Here is a 15,969-nt window from a genome sequence, read left to right on the forward strand (position 1 = left end):
AACCGAAGGAAGGGTTCAGAAGGCTGTGGAAAATGCCATGCTCGTTCATGCAGATAGTCCCTCCCAGCTTTGACTCTTATTCTGGAGTGATGAGAGGGCAGGGGCTGGTCCCCCATTGTCCCTGACCAGCTTTGGAAAAACAAGACCAGATTGGTCATCATCCGTGATTTTACCTGGAGTCTTCATGAACCGCTTCTTCTGGCCTGTCAAAAAGCAAGTGCAGGTTTGGATGGCAGGGAACAAAGTTGACGAGGAGGCTGAACACTGCATGAAGAGAGGACCAAGCCAATGAGAGAACAAAGGCAGCAACAGAAAACCAAACAAACCCTGCAACAGACCTGATGGGGGATGAGTCGCTGGACGTGGATGAGGTGGGCATAGGGCTGGATGGCGCCGAGAACATGGGCCAAGATGGCGAGAGGGGTGAAGTTGGGCTTGGATTCGGGGGGCTGCAAGACATAACAATCAGAAAATTCATCAGCACACAGGGAAACCACAACGGGAGCACAGGAGGTTCATGGAAGGCCAAATGATGGAGAGCTGGAGCAGACTAGAGAAGCACTGAAACCCAGGGTGTGTCGTCAGCGCCAAGTCGCATTTCTCCAGGTCAAACCTCTGTGTCCTCCAAGTAATGCCTGTTCTGTAATTCGTCGGAGCATTAAAATGTCTCTTTGCCCTGCAAAACAACTGCTTTCTAGGTAAAAGGAGCTTCTTCAGTTGTGCCATTGTTCTTTGGCCATTGGTGAAAAATGCCCATTCCTCGTGTATATGAGTTCCCACACCAATATCCCATGACCAGCCTCGGTTTGGGGCCGGGCTAGTTTATAGCCAGCCTTCAGCTTCCAGTGCTGTGCGAGAGTTTTAAAGTTGTGTCTCAGCAAAAATGAGCATTTTTCTGGGCCACACAGGCCATTCAGCCAGAAAACAATTTCCTGTTTACGTTTTTAACTAAATGGGCTGTGTGCTCATTGGAGACTTGGAGAAGTATTACATTAGAAAAATGACAATGGGTGGAGGATGGGTCTGGACACACACCTCTTGGGAGAGGGCTTGCAATTACGGGTAGCGTGCAATTCCTCTGAGGTTTGCTTTTCAGGCCTGCTCTCTCGTTTCTCATGGATTCTGGGCATTTTGACGCTCAAGGAAAACCTCCCAGACAGGAGGCAGTAGAAAAAAGGAGGAATGGGAACCTTAAATCTGTCGTTTTGTTCTTTGATCAGTGGCTGATCAAAAGTTTGGAGAGGAAAAGTTGAAATTACTCACTAAAATATGATTTGATTTTAATTGGTCATGCTAGCTCTTTGACTTATTTTCAAAAATTACACAAACAAACAAACAAACGTCTTAACAGCTCTGTAAAATCCCATCAAGTCACAGAGAGTGCAAACACAAATGACTGAGAAAACCATGTGGGAACAACCTGGCCACAATACCACCTGCAGGCCCTGAACCTCAGCCTATGGCTGGATCGTTTGGTCCAAGCACGTTATAGAAGTGAAATGACAGCAATCCAATCCAGGGGACGGATTTTCTACATATAGCAGGATTTAGCAAGAATGAGTAAATGTCCTACTTACTGGACATTCTCCGTTCAGACATGAGACCCAACTATGGCCCCAATTACTCATGGTTATAACCCAAATTCCTATGGCAATATACAGTAAATACCCATTCTGTGAGTTCATCAGGTATCCTCAGACTAACTGAATGAAACATTTATTAAATGCCATTAAATGTATTATATTTCTAGAATATAAGTTCCATGTGGCAGGGATTTCTGTCTGTTTTGTTTATGACCATCTCTAATGCCTAAAATAGTGCCTATAGGTATTCAATGAATTACAAGTAAGTGATTAATGAATTTCATTTAACCCACCCAATTCCCATTTCAGAGATGTAAGGCTTGCCTGTAGATATCCAGCCTGTAAGTGACAGGGCCAAGGTTCAGGCTCCAAACCCCTGGCTCTAAGCCCAAGGCTCTTGCCGCTGCAGTGCACTGCCTCTGGGGTAGCAGGACTTGCTCTGTTCCTCAGTGCTGTGCCACACTTCTTCACAGATCCAGCCATAGTACTAGAAGCCCTCTTAACCACTGATTTATGACTTTCCTTTAGATGCCCACCACAGTTGCAAGGGAAAACGGGAATGCAGCAACAGACAGTCAATAAGACTCAACACATTGTCAATTGCAATAAAATCCCCAATCCTGTCTCCAGTCTTGTCTGGTAGATTCATCTCACAGATGGAATCCATATAATAGAAGAGATTAAATTAAAAGAGCATGACTTCTTCTTTTTTCCCATTAGTCCAGCAAAGACTAGTTATGAAGCACCTAGTATGATCAAGACAATAAGTGGAATACAATTTAGCATTTGCCAGTTCCTAACATTAAGAGCTTATGATGTATTTGGTAAGATAGGACAGATTAAAAAACAACTGTAACATAGGATAGTAAGATTCATCAGCTGAGGGATAAGTTACTCTTATTGGTTTAGCATCTGCTCCTACTTGACTTTGTCCCTGAGTAACTGCTGCCTCATTACTACTGTGCAGTTCTCCATTTCTTCCATAGTTGCAGCTGGTAAGAAAGGCACCACTTTGTCAGTCTTCCCACCACAATGCACCCCACTACGTAATGACTAGCAGGCACCAATGACCTGGGGATCACTTCCCAACTGTAGCCTAGCCCAGGAACCTGAGTTCTGACCAGGACAACTTGGAGGTTCAAGAGAGCAGCCCAGGCCCAGGGGCCTGGAATAATGTTTCTCTGGTCTGTGGTTAGCACAGGACAGTTCGAAAGTCCTTAAAACTTTTTGTTTTTGAGGATTTTTTTTTTTTTTTGGTCTTTTTAGTGGTTTTCTAAGTAGGGACCACCTCAAGTTTCCTATTTCATCTGTACCAAGAATTATGCCTTTGGCTCAAGGCATAGTTGGGAACATAGTCTATGAACACAGTGTAGGTTCTGAATGTTTTCTCACGTCCTTGGATATCTAAGTGGTTCCTGGCCACTAGTACAAGGCTGAAATTATCTGGGGGTGCGGTTAGAATGCAGGGTAGACATAACGACGATAGGAATTTACTCTTCAACCCCCACGTTAATTGCCACAGTGTTAACTGTAATTTTTAACTAATAGAATTTCATTTGTTTGCTTGTATTATAGCCATAGCAATAACATTTATTTGCTATAAAATGAATACAATTTTAAATTTATGACCATGAAGTTTTAGTATAACAATAAAGTACTCCATGGTACTTTTATGATTTTTTTTAAACTACTGATGAAATTATACCTTTTGTTTATTTTTGCTTCAGAGTCATGTCAAGAAAACTCACTATCAACAATACCAGTGAACATTTTTATATACCATAATGATTGAGACCTGTAGCAGCAGAATGACTAAACATAAATATGTTCCTCCAAGGAACAGAGAGCACGTTTTTAGTTTTGATGCAACTCAGAGACCTTAGGTGAGAAATGCAACTCAGAGACATAGGTGAGAAATAAGATGTACAAGGATTATAATGACCCAAGACTTTATATAATCTTATATGTTCCTTTCCCTCCAGAAGTATCTGATTAGAGGTTACTTAAAAATAACAGCAGTACCCCTAAAAAATCCAAACAAAACAGACAGACAAAAAAATGGTTAGCTTTCCTATTGGCTCTGAAACCTCCAATATCGAATTCTCAAACTCTTTTCCCACTAATGAGGCCAAAGACAACAGGATAGGAGAAAATAATTTTATAACTACGATCTTAGCAGATGACCCCTGAAGGTCTCTCTGCAGCCCTCACAGTCCAGCGGGGAGTTTCTGAGCCGAACACTCCAGCACATTTTTTACCCTAAATATTCCTGGGGTCCTCCCAGGCCCCCACATCAAGGCTCAACTGTAACAGCAGCTTAAACACATGGAAGGAACATTTACTTGTCTGATTTGGATTCAAATGGAAGGCTTATATCAGCTTTAGACTGCTGGTCCATAGTGTCCTCAAAAGGAGTCAAATAGTCCCACTTAGTCTCTCTGATATTCACTGGACAGTGAAGAAATAACGGTTTAGGAAGATAAGGCTCAAAGGCCTGGAAGCATGCTGGGTTGTGGCTGACAGTTCAAGCACAGTGTGTCGCAATATTGTAAGTCTGACACCCTTCTGCGGTGACTCACTTGAATGATGGAACATCTGCTGTACCAGCCAGGGCAAGCCTGCCTTACTGTGGACGGGGCTGCCCCATAGGCTCCCAGTTCGATCATGGATGTGGCAGACCCTCTCTGGTCTCCACAACACAGTAGTTAAAACCTGAGCTACTACAAGATGAGCAGTAAGTTGACTTTTAAGAATTAAGCTAATTTTTAAAAAATTCTGGTACTTAAAATTTGATGGCCTTGTAGAAAACTGAAAGATACCCAAAAGCAAGAAAGTAATAAAATCACACAAGATTTATACTACTGATAATCACTGTTAATATCATGGTATATTTCCTCACTGTTTTGGGGGTGGTAATACTACATACATAGCTAGTAGCCTTTTTTTACTTAATAAAGTATTTTCTAATGTCATAATAGCCTTTGATATCATATTTTTAAAGTAGCTACAGGGTGTTCTATTGTAGAGTATACCCAGATTTATGTGACCATTCTCTTATTGTGTACACACAGATTATTATCCCCCTTTAGCAATTATAAATAGTGCTACAACTCACATCCTTGCTGAGGATCATTGCCTGTGTCTCCAATTGTTTCCTTAGCACAAATTCCTGGAAGTTAAATTAGTGGGTCAAAGGCTAGGAGTTTTTTTTTTTTTTTTAAAGGGTCTTGATACATCCCAGCAAATAGCTTTTCAGAAAGGTTCTACTGAACTGGGTTCCCAACCACAGTGTGTAAGGGTTGTCCCTCGTCGCTCACCATGGCCCCACCAGCACGGACCATTATCACTAAAAAAATTAGATGGATTTTTGTTTTTTCCCCAGTTCACAAAGGTTACCTCAGATTCTTCTCTTTCCTAGCATTTCCAATGATGTAAAAAAAATGAATATAATTCCCTTCCCGTGTTCTGTTTCCATCTGGAAGCAATGTTAATTTTCCAAAGGGCATTCTGCCAAGAAGTTAGCGTGGGGAAGAAGACAAGCAGATGGATAGAGAGACAAACACATCCTGGGGATGTGAGACCCTTGGTCAAATGATGTGGCTGCTCTGAAAGAAACTGGGAGTGGTAGATGGTTAGCTTAGTCTAGGGCTCTCGGAGATTGGCCTAAGAGGCATGAGGTATATTAGTGAAGCCAAAGAGTCTTGAGCCAGCAGTATACTATGGAGAAGTCACAAAACTGGTGTTTGCTCCTCTCTGCCCAGCAGTGGACTGTGACCTGCAGCCCAGGTTCCATGTCATGGACCTCAGGTCTGGGCTGGGTTGACTTTAATGATGCTCCCTTAGTTCCCCACCCTGCCCTTCCTGATTAGACCTGGAACAGGGACGATGCTACTAAATCTAAGGGGGACTGCCTGCGTATTTTTTTCTTTCTCTCTATAATGAGAGAGAAGAATCCGTGAAAACCTGTAAAATTCAATCTAATCTAATCCCAAATTAGTGAATCCTTCTTCCTTGGAAAATATCCTTTTCCATCTTGACTTAAAGTACCATAAAAAGAGAAAGGACATCAAATTTCAGCTAGGAAAACAGGGCCAAAAGAAATACTGGTAAACTGGATAGTGGTGAATCAGGGCATGTGACATAAAAACTCATTTTTATTTGTTGAAAACGTGAACACATATATTCTTTACATGTGGCCATTGAAGTTTTTACAACATAAATCATATACAGGTTCCAACCTCCTGAGTTTTCAGTTTGTGTCCCACAACTTTACAAGAGGAAAAGCCCACATGCCCCCAAGTTGTACTGTTCTATATTCTTTTCTGACCCTTACTATTGTGCATAGTATCTACAGATTCTTTTCCCTCATCTAATGTAATTTAATATGCATTTTTATTTAGCCAATGACAGAGTCCTGATTCTTATTTTAAAGAGAGTAACTGGTGAAACCCCCTAAGGCCCTAATAATCATACATAGTTGCTTTTAAAATAACTTTTAAATAATTTGCTTTTAAAATAGTTCAACTAATCGAAGTACAATGACTCTGTTTTCCAGCTTTAACGATTTTCCTGAAGTATAAGTTTCAAATAAATTTTAAATTCGGATCAACTGGGATAGAAATGGCAAATAATTCCATGATTTAAATCAAATCCAAAATCTTAGAATAGTGCACCTGTCATTGTTAAGTTTCTCCCAGTCAATCATCTGACCCTTCTCGTGAGAAATATGAGGTAGCGGGGAAAACTTTGGATTGGAAATAAAGATGCCTGGACAAGAGTAACATTTCAACTGCTCATTGTACAGGGAAAACCCTCAAGGGAAAGGACCAGTAAGGTTAAATTGGGACAAATGCCTTTATGGTGTTGCACGGCACACAACGGTTACCAAGTGTAGTATTCTTTTCCTGTTAAACCTGAGTGCAGCCCTCAATCTTTTTCAATACCACATATCAGGTACATCGGACCTGGTTCTTAAAATAAAATGTGTTAACTCTTCTTCAACTAAAAAAATCCACAATTTATGAAGTTATTTGTAAGGAAACACTGAAGCATTTGAGGGCACCACAGGGAGTCTACATGGTAAAACTTGCTATTTCAAAAGATTTGAATGACTGCTGAGAAATCCCAGTACATCCTTACTATCTTAAACTGAGTGCAGTACAACTGTCATTTTCTATATAACGAAGATATCGCAAAAACAAATTAATTCATCATAACTTAAAAAGAAAAGGAAAGCAACAGTCTTACCAGATTCAATCTTCTACTGTCCTGAGGCATAACAGCCACTCTGATGCTAGGATATTTAAAAACTATTCTTAAAATAAAATCTGCAAGTAGGGAACTGTAACTGCCTCAAGGGATTGAGAATGGGGAACTGGGTGCACAGGCATGGAATGGTCATTCACTTTTTAATTTTATATTTGTTTATACTGTTTTAATTTTTTAAATCATGAGCCTATATTATTTTATAACAACAGTGGAAAACTCTTCTATAAATGGTGCTAGGATAATCGGATACCTGTATGGAAAAAGTGACACTTGATCCCTTTTATCTGATATCATACCTAACAAATGATTTCCAGGTGGATTGTAGATCTAAATGCCAAAGGCAAACAATGAAGGTTTTAGAAGAGAATAACTCTGGGAACTTGGGGTTAGGATTTACCCAACAGGGCATAAAAAGCAGTAATCATAAAGGAAAACACTGGTATCCCTGACTACATTAAAATTAAGAATTTTTATTCATCAAAAGATAAAATTAAAAGAGAATAAAAGACAGCCTACAACATACAAATAAACAAAGGGCTACACAAAGAACTTTCCTCCTGATAAGTAAGAAAAAGATCGACAACCAAGTGGGAAATGGGCAAGAAACTTGAACAGGGACTTTAGAAGAGAAAATGCCAAAGAAAAGGCGCTCAACCTTTCTATAAGTCAGGAAACATAGATTAAAACCACAGTGAGATGATCCTGCACACCTACCAGAATGACTAAATAGCTAACATCATAATGCTGAAAATACCAAGTGTTTACAAGTGTTTACATCTGGAACTCATATACTTTGCTGGAGGAGGGATATAAATTGCTACATCCACTGTGGACAATGGTTTGGCATTATCTAGCAAAGATGAACATATTATTCATTCTCTATGACTCAGCGGTCCCGTTTCTAGACATATACCCTAGAGCATAGTGTGTATGTGCATCAGAAGACCTGTATGAGAATAAGTAAATTATCTGTAAAAGCAAAAACTGGAAACAACCCAGAAGTTCAGCAAAAGTAGAATGGAGAAATAATTTTAGTACTTTAATACAATGGTACACTCTACTATAGTGAAAATAAAGGCACCACAGCTACATTAATGGTTCCTGAAACCACTGAGCAAAGGAAGACAGACTTGAAATAACAGAACAAAATCATGTCTTTTGGGGATGCATACAGTTGATCCTTATTATTTGAATATTCCATGTTTGTGAATTCACCAACTTGCTAAAATTTATTTGTAACCCCGGAATCAATATTCATGGTGCTTTCATAGTCATTTGCAGACGCATGCAGAGGGATGAGAAATCTGAGTCACTCTGAGTCACCTGATGCACACATTCCCATCTGAGGTCAAATAAAGAGATGCTCTGCCTTCCTGTTTTAGCCCTCTAGTGTTCCCATATGCAAGAAGGCTCTGATGTGCCTTATGGAGAAAACAAGTGTTTAATGAGCTTCATGCAGGCATGGATTATAGTGCTGTTGGTCATGAGTTTAATGTTAATAAGTCAACAATGATATTAAATAAGATGTTTTTAAACAGAAACACACATAAAACAAGGTTATGTATTGACCAGTGGACAAAAATGTTGTAACTAGAGGCTCACAGGAACCTAACCCTGTATTTCCCCTAGAAGAAATGATTTGGTATTCACTAATTCGGTGTTTGTGGTGACTTCACTGAACATAACTACTGCACCCAACAAATATCTGTATTTAAGGAGTAAAGATATAGATAAGAAAGAAATTTATTACTGTAAATGTCAGATTAGTGGTTACCTTTGTGGGAGGAAGAAGATTATGACAGGGAAAAAGAAAGCAAGAGATGGAGACACGTCTGGGTCCTGATGAGGCTGCACTTCTTAACTTTTTGGTGGTTATGTGGGTGTTTGCTAAATAACAATTTGTTAAGCTGTATATTTACATTTCATGCACTTTTTTATATAACAAAAAATATCTGCTGACCTATCTTAAAACATACTTATGGACAGTAAGCATATTAACATATTAACAGCATCCTCTGATGAGATTAAAGGTACTTTTTATTCTTTGTGATTTAAAAATATTGTCCACATTTTCTCGTTAATATATTATATTTTTAACAAAAATTAATAAATATTAATAGAAAAAATAACCTTTTTAATCACAAAAATGGCTACTTTTATTCTCTAGAGGAAGGATGTTTAATGGGGGCAAAATGACAGTTCGGTCTTTGTTGCACTAATCTGTGGTTTAGGTTACATAATACAGTTGGCAGCTCCCAACTATTTGGACTGCTCTTCTTTTTCAGTCAAATACAATCAACAAATATTTATTGAGCACCTTCCAAGTGCAAGAAGTAAATTTTCCATCTTGCTTTCCTCGCTGAGAAATCAGGTTGGCTCTTTTTAGAGACTTTTTTATTTTGGTAAACTTATTACAGAAATCAACAGCATCTTCCTTTCACCTGGGCATGGGGAAGTTGAGGGAGACATCTCCAATATCACACTCTGAGTAAGCTGGACAACATGTTAACAACACTGGTTGAAAGTCATTGGCCATCTGGCATATTTTTCTATATGGTCTGCTTTCAGGGACTATTTCGCCTTTGGACTAGGAAGAGGAAAAGGAGAGAAAAGGACTTAATAAGAATCTAAATGTGCACTGCTAAAACAAAGGAGTATCTAAAATTAGCAGCGGTGGCCGAAGGCATTTCAGCTTAAAAGTAACCCTGGGGAAAGGAGATTCCTTGAATATGCACCCTAAAATATTTCACTATGTTCAGAGCTTTCAGCAACAGAAAAAGTGCTTCTGATAAAGATAATGTCCAGGATGAAGAAGCTAAACTCCCACAACCCTACAAATCTTGGTCCGGATACCATGAAAGGCATATGAAGCAGAGAGATAAGGAGAAGTGAACTTTGATGAAAAGGCCAACAGTTTCTGAGGACTAAGCAAATAGCTGACTTCCCTTTAATTCTAGTGTTTATTGAATAGTCTAAACATATAGAAGATTGTTTCCGATCTGATTTTGACTCAAAAGTCATCTCTACTCCATTTATATCTTCCATGCCCGGCCTCGCTTCATCATGTCACCATGCACAAAACCCGCATTCACCCCATGACCATGCTACCTTCTACAATGGGCGGCTCAGCCTGCAGTGAAGAAATGAAATCTCACTAGACTTCATGGTGATTTTCTCCCCGTGTTCATTTGATTCTGAGGAGCTTATTGACTCTATTGGAAAAAACTCTAAATGATTTTCCAGCAAAGTCACCCTTTCCAGTGGAAAAAAAGAGTTTTTACATCTGTGAATAAAAAAACACACTGAAGAAAAATGATTTTTATATTCACCTCTAGTTCTTGTACTCCAGAACCAAACATCCACTGAGAAGTCAATGAAAACAGATACAGCCAAATACCATTAGCTCTGATTCCACAAAATTAAAATTTCTGTTGTTTTCCAAATATGAAGTAAATACAAATTACTCTGGAAATCCTCACAAATTTACAGTGTAAGGACGGTTTTCTACATAGATGCTTAACTAAAGAGGACCATTCTTCATGATCATTTCAAATGACCATGCATTTCAAATGTAAATCTGTTCATGTCATTTCACTGCTTTAAACACTTTAATACTCCTCCCTTGGTGCTGCCAGGATGAAGACCAAGGCCTTCTCACTAATGTAAGAACCTTTAGCCTGGCTTCTTTGCCTTTTACTGTTCCAATCCATCCCACTGCACATGGCTACATGAACCTCCTAAACACATAGCTTAATAAATAACTGTCGAATGAATAGCAATTCCCTGCTTATAAACTCCGCATTACCTACTGCATGTAGAATAAATTTCCTACTGTGGTACAGTGGAATATGTAGTCGCAGTTCATTACTGCCACCAGTTTCCCCACTCCCCTACTTCTGGTTCATTTGCAGAAGTTTTTCTCCACCCCAAGTAATAAAGGTGGGTCTAAAGTCCTACCAATTTCATTGTAGGGGCAGACATGTGATCCAAGCTGGCTACTCAAGTACCCCTTTCCCCTGGCCACAGTGATTGGGTCAAGGATGAACATTTAACTGATTACAATTCATCCACTGGGTCTAGTACATGAATGCTCTTCTTTTTGGATGCAAAACCTAAATGTACTGGCTTAGGGAGACGAGAGCTCTTTCCCCCATTATATGGCAAACATCTGTTTGCAAGTGAAGCTTTAAAAAATAAATAGAGAAGGGAAGAAGAGCCAAGTAAAATAATAATTTGGGCTCCTGGATCCAATTGTGTTGGAGGTTAGATCCACCCTGAGATTTCCCAAAATTATAAGTTTATAACTTCCACTTTTTCCTCAAGCTAGTTGGGTTTCTGTCATTTGAAAGTCTTTCACAATATGGTCCCAATGCTCTTCTTGTACACATTACTTGTCTTCATGTCCTCCGTGCCCTCCAAGTCAGCAACATTTTTCTTAAAGGGCTGATATTAAATATTTTAAACTTTGTGAACTAACAGAAAAAACTGAGGCTGTTTATGAGCAAAGTTCCTAAAAAAGCTTCAGAAGCTGGTCCACTTGTGCCATCTGTTATAAGGGAAACTAGAAACCACCTGTCTGTCTGCCTGAGCTCTGCTCTTATCAAGGAAGTTGTAATTACCTCTTTGGTGAAGGATTTGAATCATTACAGTAAATCCCTTATTCAGCACATACTGTATTAGGAAGGCGTTCTGACCCTAAAAACCCAGGTTTTTCTCCCCTCGCTCTCTAAAGATGCAGTAAAACCTCAGCTATTCAGAGCCTGGAGAGTGAAGTGTGCTATAGCCTTGTTTGTTACTCGACAATAAATATTTACTGCACAAATATTTACTGCGCATCTACTACATGGCAGGTGCTGCTGCAGACATTGGAAACAGAACAGGAAAAAGTGAAACGAAGCTTCTGCTCTCGAGCAGGTTATATTCAACTATAGTGAACTGCAAAGGAAGATGTGAGAACACAGACTGTGTAGAGGAAAAAATATCGAAGCTTTTATTTGCATATTTTATTTGATCCTTGCAAGCTTTGTATTTTATATATGTTTTCTGATGTGCATAATATAACCGTTAGTAAGGTACCTATTTATACTCTATAAAAAAGTAAATAACAACAACAAACACATTAAAAATTAAAAATGGATTTACCTTTTGACCCATTGCATTTCTAGGTATTTATCCAAAGACAATCAAAACAATAATTTGTAAAGATCTATACACCCCTATGTTCATGGCAGCACAATTTACAATAGCCAAGATATGGAAGCAACCTAAATGCCCATCAAGAGATGACTGGATCAAGAAGTTATGGTTCATATATACAATGGAATATTACTCAGCCATTAAAAAAATGAAATCCTACCATTCACAACGACATGGATGGACCTAGAGGTTATTATGCTGAGTGAAATACATCAGACAAAGATAAATACCATATGATTTCACTTATATGTGGAATCTAAGGAACAAAAAGAACAAATTAATCAAAAACAGACTTACAAATATAGAGGGCAATGTGGTGATGACTAGAGGGGAGGCGGGTTGAGGGCTGGGAGAATGGGGTGAAGGGTTAAAGAAGTACAAATTAGTTGTTGATAGATGGGCACGGGGATGGGGAGCATGGCATAGGGAATGCAGTTAGCATTAATGTAAAGGCTAAGTGGAGAGCCAGAGGAGAGAAAGAGCAATCAGGGGGATCGTTTATAAACTATATAAATGTCTAACCAATGTACTGTATACTCGAAACTAATAATGAAATAAAATTTAAACTGAAAAATAAATTTATCTTTTAAATCAGTTGTCTCCAAAGTAGAGGTACACACATCTCAAGGGAGAATGCAAGATGATCCCATGGGATCGGGAAAGAAAATAATAGCATTATTTTATAGGTGAAAAGAAAAAAAAAATCTTTATTTTTTATGTAGAAACAATAAAAAAGTAATTAAGCTTAGAAAAAACAAACAAACAAACAAACACATATTAGAGGTACGTGCCCCAAATATTTTTCTGATAATACTTTAGTGATCAAAAACTGTTCTCCCTCTCATTCTCTCGCTCCCCCTCTGTGTGTGTAACACACATGACAAGTAAATAACCAAATAAGATCATTCCAGATGCTGTTAAGAGCTATGGAACAGGGAGATGTGAAAGCAAGTGCCTGTGTGGGAAAGGGAGGGTGGGGGTGGTCTAGGGTCTGTGGATGGGCCTGCTTTTTTCAGGAGTAACATCTGAACTGAGACCTCAACAAAGTAGAGTGCTCAGGGTTCATTTTCTTAAATGTCAGTGCATCTTTTTACTTTTATTTTAACTATCTGGGACTAAAACAAAAATTAAGGCCCATTTCCTCCTAAGCTCCCTCACAGTCTTTTTGCTTCATCATAGTGCTTTTCCTAGAATAGAGTGTGGACTTAATGGAAAGGGTTCTATTTTGAAGGGAAAAAACGATTGGAAGATCAGTAATAAATGCTGTCCTGGTTGTAGCACAATTCCCAGTAGTGGCTGGTGACAGCAAAACGTACTTTTCTTACAAGAAATTGTTTCCTGGTAAAACTAAAAAGTCATCCTGCTCAGAGAAACAAATGTTTGCCTTTTCGGTGACAACTCTATGAGCCCTTAGAAAAGTGTCTTGCTTGTTCCTTTGAGAAGAAAGGAATTAGATAAGCCACAAACAAACAAACAGCATGGAGACTGCTCTTCTTTGTGCTAGCTGCCACATCTCCAGATCTCTACAGACCAAGCCCGAGGTTAAATACCCCAGTTATCACACCTCTGTTTTCTAGGTCACTCTAACTTTCACTATCTGAAGTATAACATCTCTGAAGTTTTACACACTCTTTGTCAGTATATTTGTATCAATTCGGTTACAAAGATATTCAGTATTATAAGCCCATTCAGTTCCGTTCAGAAGTCACCAGTCTATATTTTCAAATACGCCCACCTAAAATGTGAGGACGAGCCTTCTGCAATGCCATTCCCCGATGCCCACACCATGTCTCTGTCCGCTTTTCCTTCTTATTGTCACCCAGGTTCTGCATCTACTTAACCTTCTGTCATTCTCCCAGGAAACTATGGAAAGGAAAGGAAAATCCTCCTCAGGGAAGAATACTGCAAATCACAATTTAGCAAATTACAAAAAAAATGAAAGGAAATAAAATGTGTTTTTCAAAATGAAAAGTCTTCACACCGTTAAGTAATTAACAGCGTACAGCTGGGCTGGTGCCTAAAAAAACTGTATTTTTAAAATGCTGTCCTCACTTCTTCCCCCCACCCCTAATCCTGGCAATCCTAAAAAGCAAGCAGAAATGGGAACCCCTGAGCCTGGTTTCCGCAGGGCTCCACGTCAGCTCTAGAAATTACCAGACAATGTGAACACACCAAGTGTTTAGCAGCAACCTTTGTGATTATTCTGTTCCTTTAAAGTTTTGGATTTATTTATTATTGGATTTTCTTATTATTTTTGGCTCAGCAAATACATGTAAACTTATCCCCTGAATTAATAAACTCTCAGTGCTAATCTGTGATTTGGTCAAAAGAACTGAAGGAGTTCTGAGAAGGATCAGTTTACGCTGGAGTACTTTGGGGAAGTTTCCCTTGAGTTGGAGTGTTCCCATTTTCCATTTCGGGTTTAAAATTAAGGGTGCTGTGGTCATCCTTGCAGCTGGGACAGGAGAGTCAATGTCAAGGACAAAATGATCCCCCACTCTGCTGAGACAATATGTAGCAACAGCACAAAGTCTCGCCTCTAAAAGAATAGCTCCCACTGGTAGAGAGTGATTATGACATGCCAGGCTCTGGGCCGAGCATTTTTTGCCACTGACTCGTCCCAATAACCCTGTGAGGGCTGGCTGCCCTGATTCTGTAGAGGAGTAAGCAGAAAGTTGGAAAAGGTAAGTAATTTTTTAAGAGTCAGAAATTGGTGCCGGGACTGAACCGAGGCAGCTGATTCCGGAACTCGGACTCTCGTGAACGCCTGCGTCCAGTGCTGTTCTCTGGCCTTGCCTCCGAGGCTCCCTAACAAGTGTCCAGCACACATACATCACAGGCCTGGTGGACAGACAGGGGCTGGGCCTGAGGCAAACAAAGCGAGCCAACTTAAAGGGGATTTGCCCGAAGTGCCCTAGAACCTGTTGAAATAGGTAAAAATCCAGTTCCAAGATCTCATAAATGCGCTTTAAGAGAAAACTTAAAAAATAGTTTGGAAGCTTCTCACTACTTTCATGGGTTGTCTATTTTCAGAGAATACCCGTCATAGTAAATAAACTGACTTCTAAATAAAAACAATATCCTTAAGGATAGTGACTTAACAGTTATTTAATTGCAGGAGTCTGGGGTCAGACAGCCCTCCAATACTGGTTTGAATAGTGGTTCTGCCACTTACTGGCTAGCTGTATGACCTTGGGCAACTTAACTTCTGTGTCCTTTATTGTCCTCCCCTGCTTTAAATGGGGATGATTAATAATACCTATACCTCATAAAACTGGTGAGAATGAAAGGAGATCATACATATAATATACTAAGTATATTAAAGCTTATAGACAGTAAGTGTTCACTAAATGGTAGCTGTTATGATTAGCATATGCTTGATTTGTCTTTAAAAAATGGTTCTTCTATTTTAAAATGAGAAGTGGCCTTAAGGACAGGGTACTTACACCATCTTTAAGTCCTAAGGCACTGATCGAAACAGAAGTTAAAATGAAGAGAAAACAGCACCATCGCCTTACCAAAAAGAAAAAGAGAAAAAGTAATAAGCCTCTAGGGCTTTCGTCCGAGGATAATTTCGCCTGCTTAGCACAGCCCTGTTACTTGTGTCTGCACAGCAAAGCCCCCAACGGAAAACACAAAGAGGCAAGTTCACAGGCGTTCAGGTTGTGTTACCAGTGGCAGATAGGTACTCAGGTATCAAATAACCTGTTCCTGAAGCCCAGAATTTCATGTTCAAGTGGAGGTGTCAATACTGAGCTCTGGATCTTAATTAAGGCCCGGTCTCTTTTTCCAGGTCAGGCCAACAGGAGTTGTCTGTTTTTCCATTGGCTGTCAGAGAAAACTGGTGGTGTCACGGAAATGCTTGATGTTGCAGAAAATGGGCCTGGGAAGATGAGAGAACAGGCACTACCTACCAGCCCAC

The 15,969-nt window shown here is 39.5% G+C and overlaps 1 protein-coding gene across 1 annotated transcript in view; it reads right to left on the reverse strand.

The window, feature by feature from the left end:
* ARHGAP26 (Rho GTPase activating protein 26) overlaps positions 1-15,969 on the reverse strand; it is a 385,346-nt gene that overhangs the window by 19,242 nt on the left and 350,135 nt on the right. Inside the window, exon 22 of the mRNA XM_015597932.2 lies at positions 174-449. Coding sequence (XP_015453418.1) covers positions 174-449 — 276 coding nt within the window. The remainder of the gene's footprint in view (positions 1-173; positions 450-15,969) is intronic.

This window comes from Pteropus alecto, unplaced genomic scaffold, assembly GCF_000325575.1.
Source record: "Pteropus alecto unplaced genomic scaffold, ASM32557v1 scaffold78, whole genome shotgun sequence".
In the NCBI taxonomy this organism is placed as follows: domain Eukaryota; kingdom Metazoa; phylum Chordata; class Mammalia; order Chiroptera; family Pteropodidae; genus Pteropus; species Pteropus alecto.